The following is a 27,529-nucleotide window of genomic DNA, read 5'->3' as shown; positions in this document are numbered from 1 at the left end:
GAGATTTAAGTTACAATACCCTTTAATCCACAGGTTGGCTCCTTCACGTCTGGAACTCTCTGCCTCTGCCTCCTGTAAACGATGTGTGGGTGGTACTCTCCCTCAGCCAGGGGATGCTTTTGGACAGGCTCAATAAAAAAGTCTCCATGTGGTAGATGGAAAAATCCAGTCTGTAAATATACGCAATGCAAAGGTTTATTTGAATCGCTATCTATGTAAAGAAAATTAGTAAAGTAAAAGTTATATACATCATGATGATCGTGAAACTTGTAAGAGCAGTGCTTTCATAGGCTGCCATTTGATCTCACAGAAGAGCTACACATAATGTAATGAAATGTCTTCAGTCATAGTTATTAAATATTTTGGGATCACGATGCCTTTGAGGTTCTAATGAAAAAGGTACACATATACGTATCTATCAAAAACGTAGCCTGCAATTTTGTAAGTTCATGCTTCCCCCTTCCTAAAACCCATCGCTGGCTATCTATGAATCTTAAATTCAGAGCCAGTGCTTCCTGGTTGCCCTATTATGGAGTTGGTACCTATATTCCTTATTCCACTGACAGCTTGGTGGAACATTTACCTGTATGCGGGTAGCCCAGCTATATATTCACATGACTGTTTGACTTGAAGAACTTAATGCCATTCTGTTCTCAAGAAAACAAAGATATTCCTAGGGACTTACATAACACTAAGTCCCTGACCTGAGACTGAGTGTGCAGGGGTCTACAGTGGATAGCCCTCTGTCAGTTTCTAGGGAAAAGGGGACACTCTCATCTCACAGATATAGGGATTCATCACGTGCTGCAGAATGCTGGTCAATGAGTAACTCTTTTTGGAGGTCAGGTCTAGAAGTGGTACGTCCTACAACTCTCTTTTCTCTTTAGGAAAATTTCTTAGTGCCTTAGTGCTTAGAAAACTGCTTTGCCAACGTCCTCTAGGATGGACTTAACTTTCAGAATCTGACGTCTTTATCAATGAATAAAGTGGCTTACTCTAGAGGACCTGCTTGAGCATCATAGTGAGGTGAGCAGGGGCTCAGACGCTGGAATGAAAATGGTTTCAAATACCGGTCTTCCACTTATTAGCTCTGTGACCTTGGCCAAATGACTTGCTCAGTTTCAGCTTTCTCAACTGAAAAATGGAGATAATCAAGGGTTGCTACAAAGATGATATGAATCAATATATACAAAAGTTCTTAGAAAAGGGCCTGGCTCGTAGTCTGATCTACTATAGACTCTTTCCAAATCTAAGATTTTACATCATTTCATTGTATGAGGGTGTCCAGAATCAACATAGCAGTTCAATGAACTTTAAGTTTGCAAAAATAAACCTGGAAACACTGGGGGATTAGGGAAACTGTGAAAGGCTTCCAGAATTCATGACCACCACCCCCCCCACACACACACCCATACCTCAGCGAGCCAGGGCTGTTCAGGTGAGTCTGAAGACCAGGTAAGCAGCCCCCAGTCAGGGGCGAGAGGGGTCCCATGAGAGGAGGCTAATCTGTACTAGACAGTCCTTGACTTGGGTGTCTTTCCAAAATGTTTGACTCATTGCATCAGTAATACAACCAGATCTTTATATAAATCTCACAGTTGGCTTCCTATTTTGATTACTGACAAAATATCTTTAATAACAAGGAGAATTTTTAAAAAGGAACACTGTACTGGAGCCTCAAGAATAGCCACGTGACCTCAAATTGGTGGCCCAGACTATAAAATGGGGGTAATGCCTACTACCTCATAGGGCTGTTAGGAGAATCAAGCAGCTGAAGCTTGTAAAAGTGCCATGCAACTGCTTTACAACGCAGGGGGGTAATATTTTAACCATCAACTCTAATATCGGTTACATGTGACTTCAAATTTGCGGACATTTCTTGGAAGACATGACATTTTTTCACAGTATTTTTCTCTGAGGGAAAAAAAACCTCTGGGACAGAAAGAACAGACAAGCTCTAGACTGCAATAAAATAGCTGCAACAAACTCGTGCAGTCCTGAGATTTGGTTCCATTTCTACTCTGAAACAAATACCAGGAACATGAGGAGAAAGCGGGCCTTTTGCTAATGAAGCTCATTTGTTCCGTAGACGTAGAGCAGAAGTCAAGGACTCAAAAATGGCTGGCTTGGGGTCCCTTTGTGCAACTGCTATCAACCTGATATTGATGTCCAGGGAAAAAAAAAATCACCAAGAAGAAGGATTTTCTTGGTAATTCTTCAGCCTCAAATTTTGGACCCAGGTGGTGCAGAAAAAACAGAAGGGAGTCCAGTTGGAGAACATAATAACTACTTATGGGCAACATGCCTAAGAATGCCTGAAAGCCAAACTAGCATTTTCCTAAAGACTAACTTCCATTTGTATTCCTCCACAAGACTAGCCCTGCTAGCGCGCATCTGGAATTACCTATTCAGCCTAACTTTTTCTCAGAAGCTGGATGAAGACCTAGGAGAGCTGTGTGACTCACCAGCTGGAAGGGAAGGAGGATACTTGCTCACATGCAAGGAGGCTTGCTGGCCCCAGGACCTCAAGTGTATGTCACAGCAAAGGGACCAGGCAGGAGAGGGGGTGAAAAGAGCGCTGTGGTTTGTGGGAGAGTGAGGTCGGAAGATTTCCCAGCTGAGCTCTGCACCGCCTCTCTCTCCCAACATATAAACACAGGGCTGTGTACACCTGGTCCCAGGTGGCCATGGTTTATTGGTCTCTTTCATTTAACCAGAGCCAGCTCATTTTGGAAGAAATCATCCACAATTTACTTTGCAAAGGAAGGACTGACTGGTTTCAAGCTTTCCCTGAAGCTAACTGCCCAAGAGAATCACCTTTTATTATAAGTTCTGGGTTTGGGCCAAAGAAGGCACCCTTCATTCCAAACTTCTCCACAACCTGCTCACCCCTCCTATACCTTTGAAGGAGAATGGCGATGACAATGAGGAAAACATACTCACTTCACTGGGAGCTGGTATTCTGTTCCCAGAAGAACCAGGTTAGAACGAGCCTGGGGCAGAAGCTCATGGAAGACAAACTTGCCCTTTTATCTTCTCTTGTCATCTACGCTTCCTCCTCTACACTGCTAACTCTCTTTTGGAAATAAATTCACCTCATTGTTTCAACAAAGAAATATCTGTGAATGCTTCCCAAGGCTATCCTGTAGGAGTTGCTTTACATAAACTTTATTTTGAAGCACTGTAAACATACTGAAGGTATACAAATCAGAACTGTGAAGTCCCGTAAATCTTCCATAGAGGGAACACCTAGATGGAGAAACAGAAAACTCCCTGCAGCCAGTCACTCCCCTGTTCCCGCTCCCAGCCAATACCATCCCCCAAACGTAACCGTCATTCTGATTTCTAACGCTAATGAATTAGTTTTAAGTCTATCCTTAATTTTTTACAGGAAACATTACATGATACAAAAGGAAAAAAAAAAAGTCTCCTAGTTCATCGCAAGTGTCAATGGAAAAGATTTTAAGGCAGGTGGATTTCTCAAGGCCGATTAGATCAGACTCTTCATATTGGTTCCTACTCATCAGGCAAGCCCAGCTGGTGGGGCTGAGACAAAGGGCTGAGCTCTCTTAGTGTGAGTCGACTGGCATTGATCCTCTATGAAAGGTGGGGAAGGACCTTCACAGATTCTTTAGAACCAATTTTTTTTTCCTACTGTCAGACTGAGAATACTCACCTACAACCTCTCCTCCTTCTCAATTCCCATCAGAGTGTTAGCCATCCTGATGTAGCTGCCATCGTCAGTTAGTGCAGTGATTTGGGATCAAACTGGCAGCATCTTACAAGGAATTTGTGAATAGAGTATTCTAGAATCACAAAGCCTAAAGACCTTGAAGAATCATGTAATCTATGCTATCGTTCCTTCAGAATTTCCACAGATAAAGCCCAGCAGATTGAAGAGTAAAAACCAACGGTATTATAAGAGACATAGGAGAGAATTATGGAATCAGTTCCAACCCTCAGGGCCCTGCACTGCACAACTCAAGGGGGTGCTGTGCACATCGGGAAAACTGAATAGTGCTCCCTGGAGTTGTGCTATGGAACAGCGCTGCGAAAACTCATCAACCTACCCTGGAAAGAAATTCCTTTCCATTTGAAAATTTCAGAAGTTACCAGATTAGTTTGTTTCTACTCATAGTGATAAAGATAATATTATCAACATATTCTGAAATCAACAGGAAAAAAAATTGATTTGGGATAAAGGTGCCCAAGACATTCAAATATAGTACGAGGATCACTGGACAAGATAGTGCCTCATACACTATATACACAGGGAAGAGGATAAAACTGCACCCCCAGATCACTCGTATTGCATATGAATGCATCAATTACTCTAAGAAGGCTAGTGACCTCTACTCTCAAAGTTTACAAGCCAGACAGGAAGACAGGACGGATATCCATAAAACAGTAGAAAGGGGGAAGGCAAAGTCTTAGCATTAGTGCGTTGAAAGGGGCCTAGTACTCACAGCCCAAGAGACCGGCCGCAGCATCTGGCGGCGCTGGACCTGGAACCCAAACCTCAAGCCCTATATCACAGACCACCTCACACAGCACCTTACAGGAAGTGAGGGGAGGCCCCTCCCTCGCTGCTACAGATTCCAGTGCTGTGGTTTAGGAAAGAGAGAGCCCAGTGAGGGTAGATGCTTTCCGGGTGAAGACAAAAGATTGAACTTCTATAGTCTCCAAAACACTTGGCACAGTCCTAAAGCTATGACAGCCTTCAAAAATTACTTTCTTGTTGCTGGTATGTAAGAGACAGAACAACTTTTTCTCATTTCATACATAGCCAGGACCTTAAGTCAGAAGTCAAGGGATGACAGAAGTCTTAGAATACAGAGAAGTGAGACCTCTGGAAGATTACTCCAGGAATACCCCACCTTCTACTGTGGTACCAAGAGCTCCCTGACTGGCCCCCATGGAGTCAAAGGGAGAGTGACTGGTAAAGTCCATTCATGAAGATTTAGCATTATGGTTTTGGCAGTCCTAGTAACTCATGTGGTTTGAGGAGGAAAAGCTCAAGCCAGGAAGAAGGTCTCTGGTGCATTCACCTGGTAGTTACCAAGTGCCAGGCAGCTGTTATAACCTACAGAAGATCTGCTCCCTACCTCCTACAGGTGCTGCCAAGTGGCACTGCCTGTGATGAGAGAGATGTCCCATATCTGTGCCATCCGATTCGAGAGCCACTAGCTACATGTGGTAGCTGAGCACTTTAGGTGTGCTGAATGCAACAGAGGAAGTGAATTTTTAATTTCATTTAATTTGAATTATCTTAAATTTAAATAGCCACAGGTGGTTAATGGCTACCATGTTGGATTTCGTATTTCTAGAGACTGTCTGATTAGTGAAGGAGAGAGATCCATAAGCATAGTCATCACATAGTGACGAACGCTACAATCAAGGGCAAATCTGAGGATTTGCCTTAAAAGAAAAACAAACGGCAAAAAATGTGACATTTCACTGTAACAATTTGTTTTTCTTGATCGAATGAGTCAGGAGCCAGCTTGGAAACACCAATGTACTACACAAAGACTTCAGAGACTTAAGAGGCAACTAGATATAAAAAAAAGCAATGTGCCAAAATTAAAATGAATCATCAGGAGCAAATTTGGCAGGACAAGGGCTGTATGAAGGGGCTGCCATTGTCCTAAGGCCAGACTGGGAGGGACATGGATGTCCCAGTAGGGGCCTGGGACTGGGCTTATACAGAACTGGAACAACTGGAAGCCAGACTACACTTCCAGAGGAGATGTCCCCGTGAGAGTCCTGGAGTATCAGCCTACATGTCCTCATTCCTCTTTGACACTCTTTGGAGGAGCCTGACACAGCCCTGATATATACAAGACCACATTCCACTCACTGACTAGCAGTTCAGAGTCCACATAGCAGAAGAAAATATCTCTTCATTGAAAAATTGATGAAATTGATTTAAAAAATTTTTAAGATCAAAGTTATGACAATGTTTAATAGAAACAGCATGAACTGTGTGATCTTGGTCAAATTAGTTAATAGATTGAGCCCCAGTTTTCTCATCTGTAAAATGGGGCAAAATCTATCTTAATTTGCAGGGTTGTAACTATCAGAGACACCTACGTAAACTGCCTAGAGGAGGCCTGGCATATGGTAGGTAATAAATGCACAATAGCACAGTTTATCATAGCATCCTCCACAGTGAACACAATATGTTATTGTGTTCATTATACAATTGTGTTATATTATCACAATATAATATAAAGTGATTAAAGTCATTTAGCAAGCACCCTGGGTTTTTTGATGTACATATTCCATGTATTATACTTTGCAAAACACTACACTATTCCATTATAATGGTGATGCTTGATTGGTTTTATTTTCTACCACCATCAAACAGTATAACACTACGTATATGAGGAAATAGTAATGACCCCAATTAAACACTTAGTTCATCTCATTCCAAAGAAGTTTCAGCTGTGATTGTTGATTGTGGTTTGTGGTGAACAGTCCCCTGAATTTGAGGTTCGCAGACAACACCCGAAACATCTTGACCGATCAGGGCAATTAAAAGATGCCAAAAAAACAAAAAAGTTTAAAACATTCTAGGAAGTAGATATCCTAGTTAAATAAATGTTTTGGATTTGAAATGTGAAATACATGTGAAGTAATTTCACATCAGGAAGAAAATGAACAGTCTGAAAGAAGCTAGCCTGACACAAACGCTGAAGAACCCTACCAAATGGAGCATTCTCAAAAATTAAAAAAGGAATTTTCATTACATCTCAAACCATGTGTTCCTAGATAAGCCAACAAAATCAAGGAACATCATCTAAGACTCACTGTCACAACCAAAATACTTATCAGAACTTCTGTCTCACACTGATAAGGTGGGAGCCTCATCTATGACAGTCCCTTACAAAAGGGTCTTTCTAGTCCTGAACAAAATGGGGGATGTCAGACTTAAGGGCATTTCTAACTACTTCTCCTCCTCCCAATAATCTTTTGTCAGGAAAGTTTTCTGGGTTTTTTGTTGTTGTTGTTGCTTTGTTTTTTTCCGGTCCTCTAACAATTTATGTTTGCCATCACCAGAAAATGAGGAGTTCAATTGAAAGAAAAAGGAAAAATTGCTAAGACATTCCAAGCCCGGGACATGTGTTATTAGGGAGAACAACAGGAGAGAACCAGCTTTGCAGGTGTGAAAGCAGTTGGAGGGAACAGAAAACCATTACGGAGGATTTAGCCATGACAAAGCACTACGATGTATTTCATGCTGCCTCAGCAGGCCATCATTAAACCAGAAACCATCCTCTATTGTAAGGATGCAAAGCCTTTTCCAGGCTGTGGAGAATCATGGTCCTGGCCCTGATTCTCCCACCATGATGAGCTACAATCCCTGATGGCAACCGCTCCCACCCCTGGAGGGAAGAGCCCAGAGCCAATCGAAACTGTTGCTATGGCCACCATAGTGCTTTTGCCCGTAAACAAGGCATCCCAGGGATGTTTAACAATGACTTAGGGGAATACCTTTTGGTGGCTTAGTGATGGGAATAGGTGACTGGGAGGAGTTTTATAGCATGTTAACTTCACTAAGTACCACAGTAGAGAAAGGATGAAAAAATGAAGAGGAGGTCTAGTAGGAGATGTTAACGACATGCGTGTGGACACTGATATTTATCTCCTCATTACATCTCTAAAATGAAAAGGTGAAGAAAGAAGAACTCTTTCATTAAAGAACAAGTCCACGTTTACTATTTCCACTTTCTATGCACCACCAATGTCCCAACTATAGTGGAACAAATGGATTTTAGTTATTTATAATCCTCCACTACTCTGTAAGGAGAATAGGTCTGGGTAACTGTAGTATTTTTTAGTCAAGGGCAAACAAAACCTTCCTACTCAGGAGTACAGACTTTCACATCCTTGAAGACAACATTGGAGTGGTAGAGATAAAGGAAATAGCAGCTGAGAATGTCCTAAATAACTATGTTTAAGAAAGAAGGGCAACGTTGGGTGTCCTGGAAATAACCCAGGTATAGACAAAGCAGCATCTGAAGATGGAGAGGCTGGAAAGTAAAGGATCCAAAGAGGAAGATGGACCAACTGGCAACCAAAGTGAAAGATTTGCAAAAATAAAATGGGGGTTTTAGCTTGGAGAATAGGAAATGCACAGTGTAAACTCCTTTACCTTATCACCTATGAAATCTTCAGTAAAATACACATTGGTCTCTAATACTTTGGTCTGACCAGAAGTGCTGTGTCCTCCTTCAAGGACGGCGGGGGAGAGGGTGGTGGAAGGGGGGCAGAGGGAAGGGGACGAGGTGAGTTGTTGAAGCAATATATAGGAGGAACAACTACTTCACCTAAGAAAATCAGTAATAATTCTACAACATAACCTAATTTTCATTCCATGTTCAAATTTCCCATATTGTCCCCAAAATGTCTTTTAGAGCTATTCATTGTCTGTTTCTTTGTTTGGAATCCAGAATCTAATCAAGTTTAATAAAATGCATTATATAAATTATTTTTTAAATAATTTCATATGTACTTCAAGTACATGGTTTAAAAAGTGGACTATTTCTTACAATCTTGTTATGAAAAACAATAATCTTTTGTGCTACCCTTCCCAATCTCCAGAGGTAATGACTTTTGACTTTTTTACCTTATTCTTCTGGAAGTTATCTCCATATTTCTAAATAACATACTGTTATTTTTAAAAAATCAGTTTTAGGCATTATCTGAAGTACGGTGCCTGCCATAATAGATGAAAATTTGGCTTCCTTATCCAATTCCCCCTCACTTCTCCCAATATCACTACTTCATCAGACCAATATAGACAACTCTATTTACATTATTAAAACAATGTACAGGCAAACCTAGTACTCAGCTAATATATGTACTAATACAACTTACATCTACTCACATAGAATGGTCTCTATGCCATATAGGTTACTAATATTTCCTCTCTCATACATACAGCTTTTTGTTTTTCTTGAAATTTCTACCTGTCTTTCTCTTTTCTTACTTGCATTGTCTTCCTTGTAATTACAATCCATTCTTTTTAAATTCCCAACATGTCAGGCACCACTCTACAGAGTTCCCTTTTTTCCTTGGAGACATCCCCGGGAGTTCTCCATCTCCCTGCTCCAAACCGGCCCAGAGGCTCATGGGCCCGCTCGCCTCCCATCTCCCACTGCCATCCAGGGACTTCCCCGGACAGCACCTCTAGGTTAGATCCACTGAATTCTGGGTCTCACATCTGTATGTTTTTAAAACGCAGAAGTCTGATCTTTTTCTGACTCAGTCCTTTCTGGATGGCCTCTGTCTCTCTCCTCAGAAGGTTGAGTATGTTCTCTTTAACCATGCTATTTGGAAATTTCACAGTTATGTACCTTTGAGTGAGTCTTCTTTCATCCCTTGTGCTGGACTGGACCTTCTCACTCCATATTCTGCCTTTTCCAGTTCTCCAGTTCTGAGAAATACTTTTGGATGTTAGCCCTCCTAGATTGCTCCTCCGTCTTCCTTACTTTTTCTCTCATATTTTCCTACTCCTAGGCTTCTTCTTTTTTTATTATTATAGCATACTTGGCATACAATATTATATTAGTTTCAGGTATACAACATAGTGATTTGACATTTATGTACCTTACAATGTGAATACCACACTAAGTCTAGTGACCATCTGTCACCATCACCATGCAAAGTATCACACTATTATGGACTGTATTTCCCCTTTACCTTTCTCACCCATCCCTAGACACACACACACACACACACACACACACACACACACACACACACACACACACCGGCAACCATCAGTTTGTTCTTTGTCTCTATGAGTCTGCTTTGTCTACTTTTTAACAGATTCTCTTGGCTTTATCTTCCAACGTTTCTATTAATTTCTTTTTCAAGTTTGTATCTTTTTCCCCCAGAGAGCTCTATCTGGCCTTTCCACAGTATCCTCTTCTCATTTATGGACACAATCTATTCTATAATATTTCTAACAACACTATTTCAAGGTTTTGAGGTTTGCTTATTTGCTTGTTGCATTCCTTTCTGCTTTCTACACTATCTGATTTCAACAAAGTTATTTTTTCCTGTTTATTTACCTTGCTCTTCCTCCTTCATATTGGAGGTTTCCCTAAACTATCTTGATACCTTTGCGTATCCATCCGTATTTATGAGGGGGTGCTGAAAAGCTGGTGAGGTGCTCTGTGTGTGCATGGAGGATTTCCGACTGTTCAAGTGGGGATCTAGCAGGTACCTCATCTTTATAACTGGAAGACTGCCTAAATGCCAGAATGTAAAGGTCTCTTTTCTTGGCCCATTTAATTCCTGCAGAGAAGAAAACTCGAGTCTACTGCTTAGGGGGCTAGACATCCAGCTGTAGTAGTTCTGCCTGAAGCAGTGGAAGCAGACAACTATTCTGTTGGGGGTTCCATGCCTCCCCCATCTCTGCCCTCCATCATATCTAGCATGTCTAAGTCCCAAACCATGCTGGGGTTCCTGAGTCACATCAACTTCCTTCTGGTCTATGTCCCCCCAGTGTGCACTCTCTGAGTTTGGCTCTCTTGGCCATGAAACATTGTTTATGACTTGTCCCAATTTCCATTCTCTAGAATTTTGTCAAAATCTAATATCCTAAGAAGGCTCCTCTTTCACTCTCTGTTATTGTTAGGAAGGAGAGGAAACCTATTATTCCATCTGTCATCTTTGAAAACTTTTTGGTGATTTCAGGAACATTGAAAATAAAAATAACTAGATTAATCAGACATACTTTTAACAGATTTAAATAGACAATGAGTTAAGCCTTCACACCCACATCAAAGAGGTTATAACATTAAATTCATTCTTTTGTAAGCTCAGAAAAATAAGTCTACTTCTATTGTAATTCACCATTTAAAACTGTTTATGCCCCAAATAATTCATAACAGATAAATGATAAATGGCTTGAAACATTAAAAAATCCCTACTAATAGAACAATTATATACTAAAACAACATGCATTCTTGTCAAAATCGAGCACAAATAATTTACTCATTTCTGGAAACAATGTGGTGAGAGATACAGAACTTTCTGAAGCACCCGAATGACAGATGAAGCTTACCCAACATTTGTGACCTTTTCGGTGACCTTAACCCTGATGAGGGCAGTGTTCTTGGAGATGAGCTGGCCTGATGCAAATTCCAACCTGTCTGACCCTTCATGACTTCCCAAGTCACTAAGGCACAGCACAAAGGTATAATAAAGAATTTCTGACACAGTAAAAACATCAAGATAAGGGTTATTTTCTCTTTTATACCATTTCTGTATATCTAAAACTGCAATAAAAATAGTACACTTCAAAAAATTATAAATAACTCAATTCTTTTTTATTAGTATTAAAGTTGATGGAAGGTAGATCCCAATCAAAATCTGGGAAAGGAAATTAAACATTTTTCCGCAGTAAAGTTGGCCACATGACAATAACATAGTCACACAGGTACTCTCTCACACTTCAGGGGAACCGAGGGAAGACTGTGTCTGCCTTTTGGGACAACAAGAATCGAGGGCCTCAGAAAGGCACACTTTTGACCCCAGAACTCCACTTGTAAAATTATTTCCAAAAGAACTGGTCCAAAATAAGGAAAGCAGTGGTGCACAAAAATATCCATCACTGCATGATTTGCAATGATGAATGGGAAACAACCTAAATGACCAACAACAGAGGATTGGAAAATACATTGTGTAACATCCATATAATGGGATACTATGCAGAAAATAAAAAATTATTACATTTTTGATATAAAAAATAGTTCATTATATGAGATTAAATGAAAGAATACAAAATTATACGTTGAGAATGCTTCCAATTATGTAGAAACAAAGAGAAATACTAAGAAAGAAATATATATTTTAATGTTAATCGTAGTCATTCCTGAATAGTTATAAAATTGTTATTTTCTCTTATGTTTTTGCTGAAAAGTCTGAATTTGCCACATTGGCTATATATTTATAACAAAAATAAAACTACCTTCAAACATTTGCTAGTGTTTTTCTTTGTGTGATTAGGTTACACATGATTTTTATTTTCCTTTGTGCCTTTCTGAACTTTTCAAATCTCTATATCAGCATGTGACACTTTTAAAACCAGATAGAATGTATAAAATGTTTTATTATGCTTCTATAAATTCAGTGGTTTGAGTGGTAACATATGTTTTATATAGGAAAAAAATTTCACGGACACTAAGTAATATACACAGATAGTCATCAATTACATTGCTAATTAGAGACCTGCAGGTGAATGGCTGAGAGCAGGGAAGAGAAGGGGGTAGGGAGGGAGAATACGGAAGGAGAGGAAGACAGAGAGAGAAAGGACAAATACACTGGAAAGGAAGAGAAGGGGGAAAAAATAGAAAAAGAGGAACAGAGAAGAGTGGAAAGGATGGAAGTGGAGCAAGTAAACAGGCAGGAAAGGGAGAGCAAAATATGTATTTCTTTCAAATCTATGAAGTAGGAAGTTGGAAATTAGGTGAAATAAATGCACTGAAAGAAAATTTCCTGGGGAGGCACCCACTCGTGGCTATGCCAGGGGGTAGACAAGAGCGCTGTGTGTAAGGAGACGTACAGGTGGTCTCCACACTGTCCAGGTGGGTTGTACGTTTCATTCATGGTGCGCCAGGCCTCCCCTTCAACCTTCACTTCTTTTCTTGGTCACTCACTCGTTTACTTCACAGCAAAAAGGAGAGCGTACATAATTTTTAAAAAGCAGATCTCTAATGCCAAAGAGGTGATTTTTGAATTCAACTGCTAGCCACTGGGAAATAACACCAAAAGCTTTTGGAGGCTTTTGGGTGATCAAAAACACTATTTCAAAAACTCTCTAAGCCATAAGAAAGGGAAATTCTTATTAAGTATTTTATGGGTGTTTGACTTGCCAAGATATTAGTTTTTGTATTAGCTTTCAATCATATTTAAATGATGCAGGAGAATTGTATTTTACCTGCTTTATAATTTTAGGTACATGAAAATGCAATATGTAATTACTGAACAGACTGCATTCATGTTGCTTTTGTAGGGTTTATGGTTTAATATTATTATTCCAACTAACTGTTAAAGCAGCAATAGGAAACTAATACAATATAGTTACATATATCAAGTGTAAAAGGAGACATAGTGCCAACTAGAATTGGGGTGCCAGCTCTAAATAAGAGTACCTAAACGTAGATGAAAGCTAGTATCTAGCCCTGGGGTCGATGAAAAGGGCTAACTATACTCCCTGGAAATTTTAGCTACTTGGTCCAAACTAAAACATTTAAAGAAGTTAAAATGAGGCCATTGTATTCACCTTAAATCAATTACAGTGATGTGAGTTAATCTTAGCCCCTAGAGTTTTTGCCAAATCAGCAAAGTGCAAAGAAAATGTCCAGTTTATTATGGTTGAAATACAATTCTCTTTCTTTTTTTTTTTTTAATTAAATTTATTGGGGTGACAATTGTTAGTAAAATTACATAGATTTCAGGTGTACAACTCTGTATTACATCATCTATAAATCCCATTGTGTGTTTATCACCCAGAGTCAGTTCTCCTTATCACCATATATTTGATCCCCCTTACCCTCATCTCCCACCCCCCACCCCCCGCCCCCCTTACCCTCTGGCAACCACCAAACTATTGTCTGTGTCCATGAGTTTCTGTTTCTCACTTGTTTGTCTTGTTCTTTTGTTGTTTTTGGTTTATATACCACATATCAGTGAAATCACATGGTTCTCTGCTTTTTCTGACTGACTTGTTTCGCTCAGCATTAAGAAAAATTAGACATAGCAGCAAAATATTTAGTTATCTTGCTGGAAATCTTAATATATGATTTGGGACTCTGATGTGGAACGTAAGGGGTGAAAAGGAATGACTTGAAAGAAACTGGCCTAGCAATTAAGAGCTGCAGCTGAAAAATGAAAATTATAATTCATGCCCTGCCTTCTTTCCTCGGGTATAGTGAAAGTCAAATAAAACTACATACATTAATCTGTTAAGTAATGCATATGTATATTCCTCTATCACTTTCAGCTTAATAATCACGACATTTTTTTGCTGCAAATCAAAATTATGCTTTACTGAATTTTCTCTCAAACTAATGACTGGGGAATGTGGATGGTTGCCTTTTATATAATGTGACAGTCCATGTGACAAAGTCTCATCTATGGAAAGCATGAGCTCATGGTTTCAAGCATGTCTTCATGCCTAAGGTTCCCACAAAGAGACCTTCCCACAACAGTTTGCTTGACCTCAAGGGCACGAAGGAGGAAACAGCCTTAAGTGTGGGGTCTTGGTTGTTCCCAACTATGAACCAGAATACAGGAAATTCTGAAATCTGTGGGGAGCAAGATATCCCATTCAGATGAAGTTTCAACCTTCCCGGAACCTACTGGGAAATCATACGGACAGTGCTGGATCCTTTCTCATTATTTGTTAATTTGTAACTTGTACAACGTTCGGGGGGAAGGGGGAACCTTCAAATGCCCGTGATTCAGCTTTCCCAACACATATTAGAAACTCCAATTAAGTCCAGCTTTCATTAATTATATGTCCACAGCTTTATCTGTGGTTTTGTGGCAATGGAAGCATGTTTTAAAAAGTGTTTCTCAAACCTGTCTGAAATACTTTCAGAAAAACTCAGGGATCTAAGCAGAGAGTCAGCTTTGCAATAGGCCCAGAGGGGATGACTGAGATGTTATTGCAGGGTCCCTGCCCTTAAATTCTGTCCTCATCCCGCTCCCCCAGATATGTGTACACTTCTAATGTTGTCTTCTAGAAAGCCCTTCCCTGACCATGCAAACAAAAATGTAAACAGCCCCCACCCTAGCACTCCCTATCCACCTGACTGCCTTTATCTGTCTTCACAGCACGTATTACATACTATACATAAGCATATATTTAGCAGTTTAATCTTGGTTAATGTCACTCTCCACACTAGAATGTCAGTTTCATAATGAAAGAAGTTTTTAATCTATTTTGTTCAATGCTGCATCTCCATCGCTTAGAATATGACCCAACACATGGTGGATGCTCAACGTGTATCTATTCAGTGCTGAATGTTGAATAATTGATGTTTAAAATCTAAAATTAGATCTTTATGCCTTTTGCTTAAAATTAATGAGGAATCTGTTACCTGAAAAACAGTTAAACTAATTTTGGAAGAAGTGTCTTAGTAAGGTTTTCATTCTGTATGAATGAACGGGTCTCAGTTCTTTTCTGAGAACAGATCTTGATACACAAGAGAGAAATGAAGCCAGAGCCTTAGAGCAAGTGGAGAGGCATTCACCAAAACATTAACAGTTCCATTGTAATACTATTAGTTCTCTTTCTTATTTTCTTGTGTATTCTATATCTCTTAAAGTGATTTGCCCTTACTATTAAAACTTTTAACTTAAAAAAGAAATCTCCATCCAGCAAAAATAAGCATAAAAGGGGCTTCCATAGCTGATGCCAAACCTCTAATGACCAACATCCCATCCTAATAACATGTAACTATCTGAACAGATTGAAAAAATCAACAACTCTTCTCAAATCCATAAGAGAGCAGAGGACACAGAGCAAACTGCTGACTCCAAGACTGGAGAGACAGACAGGGTACTACCGGGAGTAGCTGCTTACCGAACGGAGACTCAGGAGTGGAAACCACCATGGAAACAGACCCCGGTGGGAACCGGAACTGTAATTGACAAACTGCTGGAGGTTCAATATGGACCAAGCTGCAAGTTAACTCCCGGTGAACCCAATTAGAAGGGGCCCCTACAATATCGCGAGATCTACCTCCAGGCGCTCAACCAGGGTCCCACAGTAAGTATCAGAGAAAAAAGCCCCTCCTGCTTCCATCAAGGGGAGGGCAAAAAGAACCATCTTAAAATACACAGAGGACTCTGTTTTTCTCAACAAGGCCTGCCCTCAAGGGAACTAGTTAACCAGAGCCTAACCTGCTGGTGTATTATCAGAGCCTAAATGATCTGGGGAAGGGAAATATAGCTCTAAAGAGCGCTAGCATTCCACACAGGAGAAAGGAAATACCCAACTCCAGCTCACCCTAGCCATCCTGTCCCACCTAAAGGGCAGAAAATATAAAAAAAAACACTTGTGAAGTTCCCAGTCCAGAAGCACAGGCTCACTAAAATACTGAGACCTAATCAATGCATTATAGAACAGCCCCCTTCTCCTACACCTCACTGCCACATGACTCAAGGTCTATTTACTGTGCTTCCTTTTACCTGGTACGTAACATCCACTTATCAAGAAAATATTACCTCCCAAAATAGTAACTACGTGAAGACATGGTGTCATGCAGGGTATCAGGCGGGGTCTCAGTTCCTGCTCCCCACATAAGAATGCAGGATGTGGTGAGGCCAAAAAGGAACACCCACGGAGCCATAGATAAGGGAGTCATACTACTATAGTCTCGCTGGCGACTGGGTTGGAGACACAGGAAGCAAACATCTGCCAGCACCCTGACAAGGGGTCTTTCTGCACCAGTCTCGCTTGAAAGCTGCAATCCACTCTTGCTAGCTCAGCCATCATCTTCTTGGTAGCCCCCATTTTCTGCTAATGTAGCCACAGCAGTTATATTAGTGGCCAGTGGCTCACTGGTTACAGCTGACGGCCAACTAGCCACGGCTGATGGCCATCCAATCACAGCTGATGGCCATTTACTACCCAAGTGAGCATCTTTCCATGTGAGGCCTAGAGTCTGGAAACTGCACTCCTGGCTCTGTCCCCACACATGGATATGTTAATTAGCTTAACTAGTAATCATTTCACCATGTATATCAAAATATCATGTGGTACACCTTAAACACACAGTTTATCTTTTAAAAAATTACAAGGCATACCAAAAGACAACACAATTTAAAGAGCAAGCATCAGAACCAGACATGGCAGGGATGTTGGAATTAATCAGACCAGGAATTTCACTGTATGTTTAATATGTTAAGAGCTCTAATAAGTAACGTAGGCAGCACGCAAGGACACATGGGCAATGTAAGCAGAGAGATGGAAAGCCTAAGAAAGAATCACAAATAAATGCTAGAAAGCAAAAACACTATCAGAAGTGAAAAATATCTTTGATGGACACAACTGAGGAAAGAAAATCTCTGAGCTTGAGGATATATTAATAGGAACCTCTAAAACTGAAAATCAAAGAGAACGAAGACTGGAAAAAAAAAGAACAATATCCAAGAACTGCTGGGATAATTACAAAAGGTTTAACATACACATAATGGAAATACCAGAAAGAGGAGAAAGAAACAGAAGAAATATTTGAAACAATGATGACTAAGAATTTACCCAAATTGATGTTAGACACCAAACCACAGATCCAGAAAGCTCAGAAAACACCATGAAGGATAAAATAAATTAGTCCTCAGCATTTCAAAAACACCTGATAGACTATCTACAAAAATAACCCTACATCGGATACCCTACAAAATCTTTACAACATTATTGATTACATTCCCCAAGTTAACTTTCATATATATATATATATATATATATATATATATATATATATATATATAGTACAGCATTAGGAATAGAGACAGTGGAAATGTATTGGCTCTGTGTGATGTCAGAGGGATAGTGGAGGGGGAGGGGGTTGACACAGTGTGAGGGATATAAATGATAAATGTATAATTATTACATTGTTTTGTGCACCTGAAACTGATAAAAAATAAATAAATAAATAAATAAATAAATAAATAAAAGCATATTAATGAGGGAAAAAATAACCCTACAGCTAACATACTGAATGATGAGCAATTTGAAGCTTTCTCACCAAGAACAGACACAAAGCAAGTATGTCCTCTCTCAGCACTCCTTTTCAACATCTTACCAGAAGTTCTAGCTAATGCAAAAAGACCAAAACAGAAAAAAAGGAAGTAAAAGGTACACAGATTAAGAAGAAAGAACTAAGACTATCTTTGTTTGCAGATGACATGATCATCAATGTAAGAAATCCAAAAGAACCAACAAAAACACTGCTGGAACTAATATGCAATTATAGCAAGGTTTTATGATATGGGTTAACATACAAACGTCAGTGACTTTCTTATATACCAGCAAAGAAAAAATAGAATTTGAAATTAAAATCACAATACCATATACATTAACACCTCCTGAAATGAAATACTTAGGTATAAATCTAAAAAAATATGTACAAGATCTATATGAGGAAAACTACAAAACTCTAATGAATGAAATCCAAGAAGAAATGGATATATATTCCAAGTTTATACCTATATAGAAAACTCTATATTATCAAGTGTCTGTTCTTCCCAATTTGACCTATAGATTCAATACAATCCCAATCAAAATCCCAGCAAGCTATTTCGTGGGTATTGACAAACTGATTCTAAAGTTTGCATAAAGAGGCAAAAGATCCAAAAGAGCCAATACAATATTGAAGGAGAAGAACAAAGTTGGAGAAATGACACTACCCAACTTCAAGATTTACTGTAAAGCTATAGTAATGAAGACAGTGTGGTATTGGCAAAGGAATAGACAAATAGATTAATAGGACACAACAGAGAGCCAAGAAATAGACCCACATAAATATAGTCAACTGATCTTTGACAAAGGAGCAAAGGTAATACAATGCAGCAAAGATAATCTTTTCAACAAATTGTGCCGCTAGCCATGACCTTACCCCTTCCCAAAAATAGATTCAAAATGGATCATGGACCAAAATGTAACATGCAATCTTAAAACTCAGCATAGGAGAAACATAAGATTACATAAGAAACATAGGAGAAAACGTAAGATTACCTTGAGTGTGGCAATGACTTTTTAGATACAACACAAAGGCATGATCCATTAAAGAAATAATTGATAAGCTGGACTTCATTAAAATTAAAAACTTCTGTTTTGCAAAATACAATGTCAAGAAAATGAGAAGACAAGCCACAGACTGGGAGAAAATATTTGCAAAAGACACATATTTGCAAAAGATGTGTTACCCAAAATGAATAAACAAAGAACTTTTAAAATTCAACAATAAGAAAACAAACAATCCGATTGAAAAATGGGCCAAAGACCTTAACAGACACCTCATCAAAGAAGATATAGAGATGTCAAATCAGCATATGAAAAGATGTTCCACATCATATGTCATTAGGGAAATGTCACTGCATCTATCAGAATGGCAAAAATGTAGAACTTTGACAACAGCAAATGCTTACAAGGATGTGGAGCAACAGGAACTCTCATTCATTGTTGGTGGAGTGCAAAATGGTACGGCCACTTTGGAAGTCCGCTTGGCAGTTTCTTACAAAACTAAACATACCTTTACCATACAATTCAGCAATCGAGCTCCTTGCATGTACCCAAAGGAGTTGAAAACATATCCACACAAATATCTGCACATGGATATTTATAGCAGCTTCATTCACAATTGCCAAAATTGGAAACAATCAAGATGTCCTTCAGTAGATAAGTGGAAAAATAAACTGTCGTCCATATAGACAATGGAATATTATTCAGCATGAAAAAGAAATGAGTTATCGAACCATCAAAAGACATACAGCCCACTTACATGCAATTACTAAGTGAAAGAAGCCAATTGTGAAAGGCTACTCACTGTATGATTCCAACTACATGACATTCTAGAAAAGACAAAACTATGGAGGACAGTAATAAAATCAGTGGTTGCCAGGGATTGGGGGTGGGAGGAAGGATGAATAGGCAGAGCACAGAGGATTTGGGGGCAGTGAAAATATTCTGTATGGTAATATAATGATGGATAAATGTCATTACACATTTGTCCAAACCTATAGAATATAAAGCACAAAGAGTGAGCTCAAAGGTAAGTTATGGACTTTGGGTCCCATTGTGATGTGTCATTGTAGGTTCATCAAACGTAACAAATGTAACACTCTGGTGGGGGTATTACTAATGGGGAAGGCTACACACGTGTCTGGGCAAGAGGTATATGGGAGATCTCTGTACCTTTGTCTTAATTTTCTTGTGAACTTAACACTGCTGTTAAAAAATGAAATCGTCAAGAAAATAGGTACAGAGTTTAATAGCTACAGAATTTCAGTGTTGCAAGATGAAGCTTTCTGCAAATGGATGCATTTCATCCACAATGGAAAGGTACTCAGTGCCACAGATGTACACGTAAAAATGGTTAAGATAGTAAATTTTACATTATACATATTTTACCACAATATAAAAAACTGCAAAAAAATGAGAAAAGGAATATCCATTGTCCTTAAAAAGATAATACTATCAAGTAAAATGATATTGCAGACTAGATGTCTTCTGTGGTCCCTTCCCTTTCAAAGAGTAAATTCTTATAGTTTTGATTCTAGACTCTTAGCAGCCATGTACTTGCAAAGAGCTACCATCATCTGTCAAGAACAGAGATGGCAAAAACATGGTCCATACACGGCTTCCTGCCTCCCCTACAATGCTCCTGTACTGTGTTCACGGCAGCCACTGCTATTCATTCTGGGCACACTATCCACACCTTCCACCCACCTTACCCACACTGTCAACAAGCAGTCTAGGCATCCTCTACCAATTCATCAAACTTGACAATGTGAGATGAAACTAATTTACCATTGTGATCTAGGCATAACTCTAAGGTAGAATATGACTCATTTGGAAAACACACAGGAGATTGAACACAACAGAATTGTAAAAAATATTCTAGGACAAGAGATGGAGACAGCTCCCATAGGTGCCTGCGTGCATACACAATAAAGTATGCATGAGTGAAAAAATGAGATCCTTCTTTTCCAGGATTCTTGGAAAGGAGCCATGAGGCTGGTGCTTCACCTCTTTGCGTAATGAGCGTTCTGTCTTAAAGACAAGTCTGCACTACTCTTAAGAATTGAGCTAGTACTGGGTAAGTTTTCACTGGATTCGATTTTGATCACCTACCATTGGAAGGGCATTAAGATAAGCACCACTACATAAGACGTACATATGAATAAGGCTTGTATTTTGACTTTTAGATACAGGCATGAATAACGCTAATACAAAGTGGGCAGTGAGAAGAAACAGATTTCATGCTGTGGCTATGCTAAAGAGAAAGAAATTAATTCCATCTGGGAAGGTTTCATAAAGGAGGTGCCTGTGATATGGGCCTTGGAGAATGAATAGTGTTTTACAGTTTGGGGTCAGAATCCTTCTGTCAGCTGAAAAGACTGCACAAAGCCCAGATATGAAAGGTACAAGGCATATTAGGATTCCAGAACATGTGCGTTTTTCTTGATTGAATCTTCTGTTCCCATTTTTCTGTGTCCTTTTAATAACGACATTTGCTGCTTATCTTTCTGCCCAAAGACATTTCAGGCCCCAGGGCTTGTCTCTTCCTGGATTTAGAATCAACACAGCAAGTGTGACCAACTTCCCAATAATCAGTCTATTTGACACTAAGAAAGGTCACATTTTTGCTATTTTGATTGGAGCTTGGTACATAGCAGGTAAAAAAGTTCTCACAGCTTTAAGAAACATGCTCCCTTTAGTTTTCATTGTTCTCACTTAGGGACTTTTAAGTGAGAACTGGCTGCTAATGGGTGAATTATGTTCTTTATAAAATGAAAACCTGCTTGCAACCCAACAGTTTATGGCCTGATGTGCTCTCTACGTGTGCATGTGTGTCACCTACAGAGCCTCCTTTATGGCTTGTCACAGCTCCACCATAGTGGCCATCAGGATGATAAACCAGGGTCATTTTATCTCTGTGAATTCTTAGTAATTGGACTCAGAACTACCCTGACTCCCAGGAGGAGAATGGACCCACAAAACTAGGAAGAGATCAGTTTCCTTGTCTGCCCTACACCGTGCATCCTGTTTAACCCCAAGTAGGTCTTGATGACGTTGAATGCTTTCTTTCCAGGAGTCCAGCACTGTACACTGAGCTACTAGAAAAGAAAAAAAGTTAGCTTTCATAGGATGTAGAAGATGATTGCCTTTTTTGTAAAAAGATGCACATATAACATACAATCCTTTATGTTGAAGGAGGAAAAAGGGCTGAGCTAGCCCTTCATCAAGAGAAACATGGTTAAGAAGCAGCTGACCATCAAGGATTGCCCGAGGAAAGCAGCTGGCTGGGTTTCTCTGAATCCATGATCCTGGACTTTTGTTTCACAGCACACTACCTGGTCTGAGATCACCCCTTTCATCTACCCAATCAAGAAGCGTCTATTAGGTGTTTCCTTGTGCCAGCTCCTCTGTCAGAGCCCTGGGAATACAACAGTGAACATTCTTTCCCTCATGGAGTTTACAGTCTAGTGAAGAGCGCAGAGAATTAAACAAGCAATTAAAATGTATTATAATGCAAGTCCTAATAAGGAAAGGGTCGGCTTTCATAAGAGCACATAAAAACCTAAGGGTTCTGAAAAACGTTCCCCATGGAAATTGACAGTTAAGCTTATTTGGCACCAAATAACATTTTTGGGGTAGTTCGTATGCGGGTGAACTGTGCTAGTTCTTTCTAAGCATGGTAGTACATAATGTTCTGAAAACTTATCAAACACGCTGAAAAACTGCAAAAGGATGGCAACACGTCCTTTTGATTTCATGCTGGCACACTGTCTAACAGGCCCACTAAAAGGTTATCTTAATTCTCCAGAGGAACTTACTCTTATATGAGTTGCTATTTACCTTTGAAGAGAGTCCAGACTCCCTGAAGTTCGAATTAACTTGTAGAAGATGGAATAGTTGAAAATAACTTTTATCCAGTAGTAATGCAAATGCTTACTGTGGAGAATGCAAATCTTCTCAGTGGAGAAGATAAGCCGGAAGGCTAATTTCTAGTGCTTTGTGTATATGTATATATATATGTATATATATAAATATATATATGTATATAGCATTAACCCACTGTGTATCTGACTTGGCATTCTTATCCCAGCATTCTCTTTCATTAACTATCACTTGTGTTCTTCCTTTATCAGCTTTATTATGTTGCTGGTTTCACCTTGAATGACTTAATTAAATTCTCATATATACATATTTGTGTGAAAATTATGTTTTCAACTTTTTGAAAATGATACAATGACAGTGAAAATCAAGTAGGGGAGGGAAGAGGGGAACGTTGTAAAAATACAGATTCTGAGTCTCCAGCCGAAACCGACTGAATCCGAACCTCAGGGTGTCAGAGCCTTGGAATCTTGCCTTTTCTGAAAGCTCCCCAGGTGACTCTGAAGCTGCAAGTCTGTGTGATACGGCTGGGGCACCACTGGAGGAAAAGTACCAAGAATGTCCCAACGTCCAGAGAAATCCTCCTCAGCACAAGCTGATACCCCATTGATAGAGCCTCTCCCTCCCCTTTGCATCAGGGCTTTGGGCCCTGAAAAATATAACCTCCTCTTGAAGAGTGATAATGACAGCTATTAGCAGTCATTTATATTGTGGGGTTGTGCAGGGACAGAGCGTGCAAGGGAAGAATGTGAGAGAATAGTTTTTCTGAGGGAGCATAAAAGGCCCACAAAGAGGGGGAAATAAAAGTCGGAATGGGGGTGGGGGTGGGAAGGTCGTTGAACATCATTCTCATCACTATTTTTGCTTATCTAATGCCTCCGACTTTTAGAAATAAATGTTGCTCTGTAGACCACTGGTTACCAAAAGTATGCAAGGTTACTTTTTTTTAAAAATCTCTTATTCTCTTACATATCATTTGAAAAAGCTCATGATAGGTGATATATTCAGAAATTACCATGTAATAGTTTTCCCCTCCCCGCCCCCCAAAAACTCAAACTATATCAAAATATACTATGCCAGTTTAAGGGACTTCATACACATTTATTCTTCATAGCAACCTATCAGATAAGTACTAGAATCCCCATATTACAGATTGAAAAGTGAAGGTTAGGTGATATTGAAATTCCCATTTTCATAGTAGAAATATTGAGTGAAATCTGAATACAAAGTCAGGTCTGTATGAGTCTCAAACTCTTGCTCTTTACACCACATAATAAAGACAATTTTTTTAAGTACTGAATTTTTGACTGCTAATGACAATGTTTTGAACTTTTGTTATTATTTATAAAGTTTACAAATATTCAAAATTTTAATGAATTAAAATTATTTCAATTATTTTGTGGCCTTTAAAACAGAAAAATATTCATTTTCCTGGTTTACTTAGGCAGGCTACCTCTAATAAAAAATGCACACAAGAAGTTTGTTGTGATATAAAAAGGTTAAATCCATGAAGGTAAAATTTAAGTACCTTCACCACAAAGGCCAAAATTGAGCATTACTGCAATTTAAAATTAATTTGCCCTGAGCTTCCTGTAAGCTAAAGTTATAAAGGAAACCAGATGATTTACATGATTCTTATTCTCTGAAAGAAGGAAGTGCACCAAATGTTCAGTAATGAAGACTTCTTTTGACACTAGAAATCTGACACACTCATATAGAGCATGGTGAGATGCTTGAAAGATAATGGATTTAAGAATATTTTTACAGAGAAAGAGCACAAGTGATCTTCATGTCGCTGTTTCTTTTTTGCCACCTCTCAATAAAAACTGAGGGCATCTCGTTAATGTAAGGTGGTGACAGAAATTCGAAGAGCTGAAAGGAAAGTAAGATAAGGTGACTCAGATATAATAGATTTACATAAAAAGAAACAGGGTTGGAGAGTTTCCTATGTAACGATCTTCTACAAAAGAGCCTAAACTTTTATTTATACCACCAAATACTAATTCTTCATCAGTCAGTATTCAGGACTTCTTCAGGCTAATATGATACTCATACTGCTTTCTAAATCACATGGCTTCAAGAGGTGAGCATCCAACTTCATTCCCCAGCTCAGGCACCGTTTGGTGCCTAACTGATTTCTTTCCTTTTATAACTCTCTCCTGAAATGAGTCTAACACATGTGAAATTGGTTTTTCCCCTTCGCACTGACAGCAACATTTCAGAAGTTACTGAAGTCACGCAGCACGAGTAATATCATCAGGGAGTTTCAGCGGTGAGATGGCAGAAGTTTCCGGGTAAAAACTGACAAATGCCTTCTTCTTGTCTTCTCCTGTTTTGTTACATTCGCCAATACTGTGGTGGTAGAAAGCAGGCTGTGATAATGAATTAGGAATAGCATGTGTTTCCTGGAATTAAGTGAACAGCACAGCCATAGCCACAGACGTAGGTTCTTGAGGACATTTAGTCTCTTAGGCTTTATGCTCTAAGGTTACAAGATGGACAGTCTCGATTTATATATGTAACAGATAAAAAATTTTTTTAACTTGAATCAGTAACTAAAAATCTTCCTGCAAAGAAAAGCCCAAGCCCAATGGCTTTACTGGTAAATTCTATCAAACATTTAAGGAAGAAATACCAATCCTATACATATTTTGTTTCTTTCAGAAAACAAAATAGAAAATAAAATTCCCAAAATTTTTCTGAAGCCAGTATTACCATGATATCAAAGTTAACAAAGACTACCAAAAAACTACAGACCAATATCCCTCAAGAACATAAATATAAAAACTTCCAAAAAAATTAATGAACCAAATTCATCAATATATGAAAAGTAATATGCACTATGACCAAGTGGGATTTATCCCATGACTGCAAGGTTCATTCAACATCAATTATTGTACAATACCAAATTATTAAATAAAGGATAATAAAAACCGTGTGATCATCTCAATAGATGTAGAAAAAGCCCTTGACAAAAATCAATCACCTATGCATAACAAAAACTCTCAATAAACTAGAAATATAAGGAAATTCCTCAACCTGATAAAACGTATATTTAAAAAATTTAATCCCTATAGAAAACGCATAGTTAATGGTGAAAGACAAAATTCATTCCCCTAAGATTGAGAAAACAAGGCAAAGATGTCCCGTTTTACCACTTTCATTCAACATTGTATCAGTGGCTATAGCCAATATAACAAAACAAGAAAAAGAAATTAATTGTATACATATTGGAAATAAAGAAGTAAAACCGTCTTATGTTGCAGACAATATAAACTTGTATTTAGAAAATCCTTACAAAAATTCAAAAAACTTACTAGACATAAACGGATTTAGCAAGGTTACAAGACACAAGATCAATATAGACGAATTATATACTAGAAACAATCCAAAAATGAAATTAAGAAAACATTTCTGTTCCTAGTATCATTAAAAAGGTCAGAATAATTATAAATAAATTATTAAATAAATGTGCAAAATTTATACCCTGAAACCTATAAAACATTATTGAGAAAAATGAAAGAGTTTCTAAATAGTTGGAGAGACAGACATACCATGTTTAAGGACTGAAGGCACACTTTTGGAAATTCTCCCCAAATTGATGTATAGACTCAATACAATCCCAATCAAAATTCTAGATGGCTTTTTTTATAGAAATTAATAAGATGACCCTAAAGTTTATATAGAAATGAAAAATACCTAGAAGAGCCAAAATAACTTTCATAAAGAAGAACGAAGTTGGAAATTCACTACCTAACTTCAAAACGTACCGTAAAGTTATAGTAATCAAGACAGTGTGTATTGGTGTAAGAAAAGATATGTAGATAAATGGAAGAGAATAGAGAGCTCAGAAATTAACCCTTATTCTTAAGTCAATTAATTTTTAATGAAATTGGCAAGGAAGTTTAATGGGGATAGGACAGAGGAAGCAGGAAAGGAAACGGGGCTGACACAACTGGATATACACATGGAAAAGAATGAGGATGGATGACTACTCATACCAGACATAAAAATTAACTCAAAATGGATCATAGACCTAGATGAAAGAGCAAAAACTCTGAAAACTATGAGGAGAAAATCACTGTGACCTTGGATAAGGCAAAAAAAGATATATGATATATGATACCAAAAGCACAACCCGTAAGAGAAAAAAATTGATGAACTGAATTTCAACAAATTAAAATTTTTTTCTCTTCAAAAGGTATCTTTTAGAAAATGAAAAGGCATGACACAGACAAGGGGAAAGTATCTGCAAAACATATACCTGATGAAAGACTTTTATTTATTATATAAATATAAATTAATATATAAGAACATATGCATACAAAAGAATATATATATTTTATAACTCAATAAGAAGACAAACCAATTACAGAATGGGCAAAAGATTTGAACAGAAACTTCAATAAAAATATGAGTTGCTACTAAGCTTATGAAAAGATGTTCAACATCATTAATTACGGAAATACACATTAAAACCATAATTATATACTATTATACTACATACCCATTTGAATGGTTATAATCTATAAGATTAGCAATGCCAAGTGCTGGCTAGGATGTGGAGAAACTGAAGCCGTCATATTTTGTTGGTGGACATGTAAAATGTTACAATTATTTTGGAAAACAGTTTGGAAATTTCTTGAAAGACTAAACATATATTATTCATATAATAAAGCAATTCCACTCCTAGGTGTCTACTCAAGAGAAACTAAAGCATATATTCACACAAGGACTTGTATGCAAATACTCATAGCAGCATTATTCATAGTAGCCCAAACCTAGAAACAGTCCAAACCTCCATCAGCAGGTGACTGAATAAACAAACTATGATATATGAATACAATGCAATACCATTCAGCAGTAAAAAGAACAAACTACTTA

The 27,529-nt window shown here is 38.4% G+C and overlaps 1 protein-coding gene across 1 annotated transcript in view; it reads right to left on the bottom strand.

Moving 5' to 3' along the window:
• Positions 1 to 27,529, bottom strand: part of ADAMTS12 (ADAM metallopeptidase with thrombospondin type 1 motif 12) — a 273,919-nt gene that overhangs the window by 191,454 nt on the left and 54,936 nt on the right. Inside the window, exon 3 of the mRNA XM_019737332.2 lies at positions 20 to 170. Coding sequence (XP_019592891.2) covers positions 20 to 170 — 151 coding nt within the window. The remainder of the gene's footprint in view (positions 1 to 19; positions 171 to 27,529) is intronic.

The sequence above is a fragment of the Rhinolophus sinicus genome, linkage group LG03 (assembly GCF_036562045.2).
Source record: "Rhinolophus sinicus isolate RSC01 linkage group LG03, ASM3656204v1, whole genome shotgun sequence".
Lineage (NCBI taxonomy): Eukaryota > Metazoa > Chordata > Mammalia > Chiroptera > Rhinolophidae > Rhinolophus > Rhinolophus sinicus.
The sequence above is the reverse complement of the archived record's forward strand: the minus strand, read 5'-3'. Positions and strand labels throughout refer to the sequence as shown.